Below are 9,136 nucleotides of genomic sequence, written 5' to 3' on the forward strand. Positions count from 1 at the left end.
CTAACCTTGAATTTCCCATTCACTGATTTTCTGCACGACTGGTCAGGTGCTCAGCAAAACAAAATTTGATACCTTCAGGCTTTGTTACACAGCAAAAAAATAATTAAGTGAGGGCTTCAAAACACTTTAATCTAAAGGCTCTTTGAATTTGAAATCATCATATTCTGTAAGTCCCAGTGTAATTGTACTGTGGAATTGAGCAAGTGAATGAGTGTATTTCTGTGTGCATATGTGAATATGTGTGTCTGAGAGACAGAAAGAAAAATGCAGCAGATGTGTGAAAAGAAAAAGACACTGCAGGCTTCAGGTGAGAAATTAGAAATATTAGCATATTTATTACAGCAACATGAAAGACATTAGAATGCCTACACCCTTTACAACAAGCAACGCAGAGGAAACTGGCATGAGGACAAATAAGCACTGTACGGTGGCCAAAGAAAGAGAGAGAGAGAGAGAGGGGGAAAGAGAGAGGGGGAGGAGGAGAGAAAGAGACAGAGAGCTGAACATCTCGAATGAGAATCACTCATGAACATTTACAATACATACCTGGTGGGAAATGGAGGACAGATGCCATGTTTCAGAACAAGCAAACCAACCCACATAGCTAACCTTGATAGGGTGAATAGTGGCACAAACTTGGGATTTGGAGAGTTGAAACCAAAGTGTGAGTATAACTTCTGTAGTCTTAAAATTTCTAAAAATGGGAGTGTTGAACAAGCTTGTTAAAAAAAAAAGAAGAAGAAAAAAAAAAAAAGGAGAACATTGTCACTATTTACTGATATATTTTGAGCGATACTTCATCTTGTTCTAACCTTGACTTTGAATGAGGAATTTTTCACATTAACACAATAATGCAACCAAATATATCAAAATAGAAGCCAATCACATCTATTATTTGCATTTTGTTTTCATCACTGAATATGTTATTACTCATAAATAAGCACAATATTGTCATTTTCTCCATCAACTTAATTGGTGATCAGCTTCAAGGTTTAATGTAATATTTCAGAAAAAAATGATTTTCTTCCGCATAGAAAGTGAAGGTGCAGTTGGAGGGGGTCTCTGAGATGTTACAAAACCAGGGTGTTGATGTGAGGTCATCTTAAGAACACAGATAAATACTACCTGTACATACACTTTACTCTTAATATCGCCTCTATAGGGCAACAGAAAAGAACAATAGCTCAGTAAATAAGGCATCTAAAAGGCCAGCGGTCAAGGGTAGTCCGCTAGAGTGAAATCATAGAGTTAGCAAGAGTAGAATGAACAGTATCAGACTGTCTGAATTGTATTTTTGCCTGTGGCTTATTTGACAAAACAGCAAAGTGGTTTGGTAATGAGAAATTAATCTCTATATTATGTTCTTTTAGCTGTAAATGTATCTGTATGCCTTCTGTATTTAAACATATTTAACAACAACATTTAACAAGTAAAAAACCTTATTGTGCTGCTAAGCAGGGGTGGAAATTTTTACTCTGCTTCTCATTTTGGCTCCGCCAAACAGTGACAGTTTTACTAAGCCCCACCCCTTGGCGACTGTTGCTAGGCCTGTCAAGCTTTACATTCTAGCACAACACAGTGATAAGTGTGGCAGATTTACCATCAAAATTCTTCCTAATTTTTGAGACAATGGATTTCAGATGAGAGAGACAGTTAAAAGCAATTTCTTATTTCTAGCTGGTGAACGCTAATTTTGCCAGCTAAAATGATTGCTAGTAAAATTCCACTACATTTCATCAGATGTAGCTAGCTAGCTACTTAAGCTATCATTTGCTCCACGAATTGGTTGAAAATGCCATCTCCGGCTATCCTATCATGTTGGAAACAAGTATTTACATGACTCATTTTGAAACCAAAACACTGCGATAAGCGTCTTAGATATGCACTTGATGGCTACACACATGATGTTGTACTAAAAGACCAAGGCTAAAGCTGCATGTCCCAGGCAAAAAGTTTGCATCCTCACCAATTGATGATTCACATAGAACACATAGAAATGGTGTTGCTCTTGTATTGCTGTGTAGAGTTACTTAATCATAACCGTGTGTTTCTCTTTTCACAAGAGAAAATCAGGACATTGCTTCTAACCCTACTGATAGCATCCAGAACTGGCTTCAACTAAGCGAGGAAATACAACATAGCGGACGTCCTCCTTTTTTACATAACCTGCAACCCCACAAACCTCTGACCTTGACCTTTGAAATACTGCTTGGTTACAACTGTAGGTAGGCAAATTAGCCAGACATGCTAACAATTGTAGCTTGCATTAGGAGAGATAAACACACTGTTTAATCTAAATATTACAATTTAACTCTTGTGTTTTTGGTTTTGCAAAGGGAAAAAAAATGAAATTAGCGTCCAAACTCTTTAATTTTCCTACTCTTACTACAGGTCCATGCACACCACTTGGACATGAGAAGAAATGCAAAACTTGACAGGTCTGCCATTCCTAGGTACAATTGCTTGGCTAGGATTAGACAATTGCTGTTTTGGGGGAGGGTGTTTAAAGAATTTTCAATTTGCGTTGAAATTTGATTAGAGGAGTTCACTTATTTCAACCTCACCCTTTCCCTCCCTTCCTTACCTAAACAAGTATTGTCAAAAGTTATGTTGAATGCGGAGACATGCTTAAAATATGCATGTAATTACTGTCTAAGTTGGGTATGCAAATTAAGCCAGTGTATCAATAAGGAAAGTACATTCTACTCATTCTAACACTATGGTAGAAACTGCAGTCACTGTCACCTGTCAATCAAAGCAGAAGCTTCGCGCCATGCTACATTCCTTTGTTCATACCAACGAATCACCTCCCTTCACTTTTCTCCCTTACGACCCGCCCCTGAACGAGTACTTCAGAAATCTCTTTTTCACAATAAAAGTACATCATAGTCATCATCATCGTTATCATTACAAACATTCTAACATTGGAAATCAACACTGTACATATTTTACACTATGATACAATCATATATACTGTACTTTATGCCACTGTTGGTCCTATAGAGTACCACATATATTAAAACTGGGTTTGGGAATACACTAAAAGCAGATTCAGTGCCATTAATGCAGTGCACACAAAGAGGGTCCCATCATATCTAACCTTGTAATTAATGTGATAAGCAGCTGTTTCCTTCTGACAAGGAAAAACAAGCAAACCAATTTATTTGCTTTTTGCTGTAAACATTTCGTTGTAAATCAGCCTTATAAGTGTTGGTTTGAAACTAGGGATGCTTGAAATAGGTTGGCATGACAGATAACAAGAAAGTGAGATAGTACACGACACACAAATCCTCTTTTTTTTTTTAAGTTAAACCCTCGGTGGCACAGCTGAAATCAACACTGCATATATTTCATCTTGCTGAAAAAAAAAAGAATCCATTCCAGTGCTCCTTTTCATCAGGCAAACTACTTGGACAAAACACTGTAATTATTGTGACTGGCCTTGTGTAACCATCCAGCCATGAGAGCTGATGAAAGGAAAGAGAATAGAGGGAATGGTGGTATGTTGCTCAGATGAACATTTCAAAGTTACTGTACTGTACATGGCACAACACTGGAAAAACAAGTTACACGTTCTTAACAGTGTCAACTCTATCATGACCTTTGCGTCACCTTTGCTTCACACAAAACACTATAAATTTCTTAACACACCTGAAACATAGGAAGGCAAATTCTTGGGCTGAAATATTCCCAACAACATCATACTATAACAGCTGAATAGGCAATGTTGTTTGGAATAGAAAGTTATGGAAGAGTAAAAATTTTCACTGTGCTATCTCCACCTTAAGCTGTTTCTGCTGTTACTTTGCACTCAGTTACATCATAAGTGCAAGCAGACAAGCAAACGTGCACTGGGTCTAGTTGCTATGGAAGTGTGTCTGAGAGCAGTCGCTAGGGAAGCCCTTGTCCTGGTCAAATACACAATTTAAATGAATCATACTTCCATCCTACATGAGCTAGCAAAAATCTACATCCCTTTCTATCTCTAAAGGTCCAGGTTTTCTGTTCCCCTCACCCCACACATTCATGTCATTCAGAATCTCGGCCCATTCATTGCCTTTCTGTATACAGAGAGCAATGGAAGGGGCCATACACGTACTAGATAATAACTCCTATTAAGGTTGAGCGATATAAACCTCACCACCAATACAAACGTTAGGTCCATCTCTACGGTTGTGGGACACACAGCCCATATAAACATATATCTACACATATACATATCTTCTGACCCTTTTAAAACTCTTCAAGGTGAAAACTCAAAACAAACAAAATGACAGTAAAAACCAACTGTACACCTCACAGACAGTGATGATAATTATATTCTAATTTGTTTTTTTGTCATTTCTTTTGTTAAAAATCTTTTTTTTTTCTTTCCTCTTTTGTTGCGCTGATATGATGTGAAATGATCTGGGATGCTCTACATGTGGCCTTGTTGTTGGACATGTGTCTCTCCGTTGCTCCATAATGGTGGTTGTGTTGCTGGGACTCTGAGTGCTAAAGCCGGTAGTGCCCATCGAGGATGGGAAGAATGGTGAAACTGCGCGCGAAGGTGAAGGAGTCAAGCGTCCATGTTGTCTCCATCTCAGTGTGTCTCAAAGTCAATGGAGGCCCGAGCACAGAGTATCCATTACAACTCCATGTCAGGGGGGGGAAACTCTTCACAGGAGCATCCATTTTGGCTCTGTTTCACTGTGTGTTTATGTGGAAACTGTTATACTTGGACGTGCGTCCCCTGGGTCTGCAGGCCCTGCGCGCTGGACAGAATCTTCTTCTGGTGGCCGGCCAGAGTCACACCCATTTTAGCCAATTCACTAAAAGAAAAAAGACAGAAAGAAAAAACAGAAAAAAATGATTTATTAATGATGTTTTTAGAGAAATAAATCTACATTGTCCTTCAAATGCCAAACAGCTGCTTGAGATTCCTTGTCCAAGATACTTGTGTAAATCCCCTTCTTTAATTTCAAATGACACTCAAGTGGAATGTAATACGTCTTTTGCTGACAATCTTGACCTTTTGAGTGTTTCATTTTAAAGGGACGAGGCACCAGCCGTTTGTACCTGACACTGATGTAGAGGATTGAGTCCAAGCTGACATATCCAGCACTGGAAAAGTTCTCCTTATACTGGCCCATCTTGATGGCCTCCAACCACTCATCCACTGTATTCACACTGAACTCTGGGGTGGACGGGTCCTCCCTGCTGGGATACAAAGCACACTCACAACTCAATGAAGCTTCGGCCCGTTGAGTGGCTAAATAAAAAATTTCCGACTTGTGTTGAAGTCAGTTACTCGCCCTTGGAACTGTTATTAAATTCGACTACTGTTATTCATAATAATGAAAACTGTCTGGAGCACACTTGAGGAGTCGCTTAATGCTTATTCATGGTGCTGGATCTGGACAGAATAGTTTAAATTCTGCAACAGCCGCAGCATGACAGACTCAAATCCACTGTGAAAAGAAAATATAAACCCTAAACTTTAAACCCACTCATTAGTGGGTAAGTATGATTAATGATTCATCCCCTTGCTGCCCCCCCTCCGCACAGGCGTACATGATCTGAAACCCTTTGACGTATATGCTTGCTTCCTTTTGTTGTAAATTGTTATAAATGATCTGTGTATTTATTCATTTTCACGCTCAAACTTTGTAAATACCTTGTATACACAGCACTAATTGCAGCTGCACTTACACTTACATTCAATATGCACTTACACCCACTGGTATATGTGCTTCATTTAAAGCCATGCCACAGTCTATAGGTCCGCTGTATAAGACTCTTCTTTGTGATCATGTTGTTCTTTCTGTCTACAATGTGTTGCCCCGTTGTTGGTAGTGCTTTTGAACTGCAGTCTTCGAGTATCTTCTGTCTCCGCTGAAAGGGACTGAAATATCTTCTGCTGTTCGCTCGGTTTGCTAGTTTGGTTCACAACATCAGCCAAATGCCTGAAGTGTAAAATGTAAATGTAAAAATAATGATATTCTATGTGTGTGTGCAGTACAGCTGGGGGAGACAGGGTGTCTAAACTGAATGTGAGACTATGGATATGCCAAACAACAAACCTATATTTAAATCTTTTCACTGACAAATATTACTTGGATAAAAAATAAGAATGACTATAAGATCTTACTGAAAAAAAAGGCTCTTTGTACTTTGCCCAATTTTCAATACTTATAAAGTAGATGTACAACATAGATGGAAGGTAGTCATTATGTCGTCTGTGCACATACCACCAAATAATCTAATCCTTGTATCTATGGACTACGTGCATGTGTCGGTGAAAGTGTTGAGTTCACAGCTTTAATTTATAACTTTCTCCCACTGACCATACTGAGCTGTTGGCCAGCTCTCTGAGGCTGGCTGGGTTTCTGATGAGCTTGTCCAGGATTGTGACAATCTGTCCAAACTTTGGCCTGTCGCTGCGTCCCTTCTCCCAGCAGTCCAACATGAGCTGGTGCAACACCACAGGACAGTCCATCGGAGCGGGAAGACGGTAGCCCTCATCTATTGCTTTGATCACCTACAGGGAGACAGAGGCAGATATGAAGTTCTGTAATCAATGCGAGAAAAGGGAAATAAAAATGTCCAGGAAAATTCATTTTCATAGTTAAGAATTGACCTGAGGGTTGAGGAAAAAAAATAAATACATGAGACTATTGAGACATGAGGTGCGTGTTTGTGACTCACATCCTGGTTGGACATCTCCCAGTAGGGTCGCTCTCCATATGAGATCACCTCCCACATGACGATACCGTAACTCCACACATCACTGGCTGAGGTGAACTTCCTGTAAGCTATAGCCTCCGGAGCCGTCCATCTGATGGGGATCTTCCCTCCCTGTAAACGGTTTACATCAGTCAGCACATTGTGGGCAGTCTGAATATGACATCCTGAACTTGATGTTTTACCCTGTCTGTAATAGTGTAAATATTTAAAGATTGTTTTATTGGTACGTGTTCCGGAGAAGCCTGGTGCCATCAATAACACAGCAGATGAGATTATACACAAGCTTGACAAAAGAGCACTCCTCTCTAATATGCGTTCAGCATTAACTTCAACTTCTGCTTCTGTGTTTGTTGTTGCACTTGACTTTCCTTTGCCATCAATTTCCTTGTCTTCCTCCACGCTGCCTTTGTTGTTGATGCGGAGATCAAAAGGATTCCATAAAGCCCAGTGTATAGACACAACAGGCAGTGAGATATCCCCGCCCCCTCTCTCTTGTCTTCACACAAACTCTACCTCTATAGGGCTCGGTTCAGCTTTTTAACATGCGGCAGCTGCCTCTGCACCACCTAGTATTCCCCATCTCTTCTTGGTCAAAGTCAAATAAAAGACAAAGCTGCCAAGTCACTCAGCACTGTACTTTCGTTTCCACCACCCCCTGTCCACCCCTACACCATCTCCTTTTTTCTTCTTTTTTTTTTCTCTTAACTGCTCTCACTGGATCCTTCCCCCTGTCTTCCCTTATTCTCTCTCTCTGCCTCTCCAGATCCTGGGTCTTATTCGATACCCACTCCTCTCTCCCTGTCTCTTCCCCATCTCCGCCTCGGCCTCTCCCTTTCCCTCCCCTCCTCCATGCCTGCAGCTCTCCATCTAGGTCTCCTGACATAAGTCCGTGTGTGTGTGTTTGTGTGTGTGTGTGTGTGTGTTGGATTGCAATAGAGCAGTCAGCGGCTGATACACTCCTCCCAGGGCAATGCTAATGCCATATTAAAAATAACATCCCCAACACTTCCTATGAATATGAATAATGCCATCTCCTTGTGGGCATTTTAGATGAGTTACTCCGCAGTGGTTTAACTCACTGACGTTTGAGTTTCTTCATTCTCTCAGAGCTCTGTGAGAGGATGGAGATGTTAACAAAGAGTTCTTCGATTTGACTATATATAGGAAAAAAAAATAACGGGAGGAGGAGGAGTTTCATTCATCCTGTTTATGCATTTTATTTTGTGAACATCATATGTTTATACCATCAATTGTGTGCAGCGACCTTAAACAAAACAGCTTTGTTTTAAACAGTGTGCTCTGTGTCATACAGTATAAGACCTTTTAGAGTTCAAACTTGGCAAGTTGAATGAATGTGAGGATTCAGCAGACTCTTTTTCCAGGGACTGTTGTTGACCATGAGATGTGGCGAACAGATGTGGCCTTTATTCACTCATGTGTACACAGCATATCTATCAGTTTTTAACGTGAGTGTGGCATGATCTGTACCAAAAACAAAAAACCAGCCACAACAGAGGCAGTGCTATTACACAACGTTTATATGAGCAGTCCAATACAATATATCAACTTTTACTTTGCCTTCAGATAAACCAGTTTGCCATAAATTTTCAACTCAAAGGTTTTTGTAGATCTTATGTTTAAAACACTATGGAGACGTCAGAGCCCTCAGTAAATTACCAAAGGGCTCATTGAGTGAGTTTCCTGTGGAGATGAGCACAGACGATGATCAGCTGGTCGTCTCTGGAGCTGAGCCAAGATGACTGGCTGGTATTACCCGGCAAGCGGGTCTCACACATCTCAAAAAAACACTGGAGCCAAGTTTGAAGTTTTCATCATTGTAGCATTCCAACAATATATTTGTATAACTAAATGTTTTTTCACTTGACTAAAATGTCAAAACTTTATTTGATGATAGAAAAACCGCTGTAGGACCAAAATTATTGTAATAGTTTTGAGTCTGGGTCACAGGCTTCGCTATAGCCAGTGGTTGATATTCAATGCATGCTGGGATACTTGTTTACAGTACTGGCTGATGGACCTGTACAACCTGGGACACAAGTCCAAATTATATTTATTCTAATCAGGTCCTTTAGGGTCCCTTGATATTGCTGCCGGTCTCAGATTTGCGCATCTATGCAGTGTTTCTAATACCCCAAGTGGACTCACTATCATGTTTGATCAATTGTTATGTCACAATAATCACAGGAGGCATAAACTGTGAAATGCAGGGAGAAATAAAATATATGTCATGACTAATATGACTAACTATTCGCAGTGAATTGTCTTTAAGTGGTTCTGGCTGTTTTTGGGCCCCTTCGTTGCAGCGTGTCTCTTCATTTGAAAATTTAATTTATGCACATCTGGTTTAAGTAGAGATTTTGCCAGCCTGTTTTGGACCAGGAACAATAAC

General features: G+C 40.1%; 1 protein-coding gene across 2 annotated transcripts in view; it reads right to left on the reverse strand.

The window, feature by feature from the left end:
• Positions 1–308: 308 nt before the first annotated feature.
• LOC111658880 (ephrin type-A receptor 3-like) overlaps positions 309–9,136 on the reverse strand; it is an 86,941-nt gene continuing 78,113 nt past the window's right edge. Inside the window, exons 16-19 of one of the 2 annotated variants that reach the window (XM_023411556.2) lie at positions 6,688–6,837; positions 6,327–6,520; positions 5,059–5,199; positions 309–4,811 (exon numbers count right to left, since the gene is read on the reverse strand). In XM_023411556.2, the coding sequence (XP_023267324.1) occupies positions 4,712–4,811; positions 5,059–5,199; positions 6,327–6,520; positions 6,688–6,837 (585 nt within the window). In that variant the 3' untranslated portion in view covers positions 309–4,711. The remainder of the gene's footprint in view (positions 4,812–5,058; positions 5,200–6,326; positions 6,521–6,687; positions 6,838–9,136) is intronic. The other variant, XM_023411557.2, reaches the window with a different exon arrangement.

Source organism: Seriola lalandi, unplaced genomic scaffold (genome assembly GCF_002814215.2).
Source record: "Seriola lalandi dorsalis isolate HSWRI2012SDOR001 ecotype SW California unplaced genomic scaffold, Sedor1 jcf7180002054469, whole genome shotgun sequence".
Lineage (NCBI taxonomy): Eukaryota > Metazoa > Chordata > Actinopteri > Carangiformes > Carangidae > Seriola > Seriola lalandi.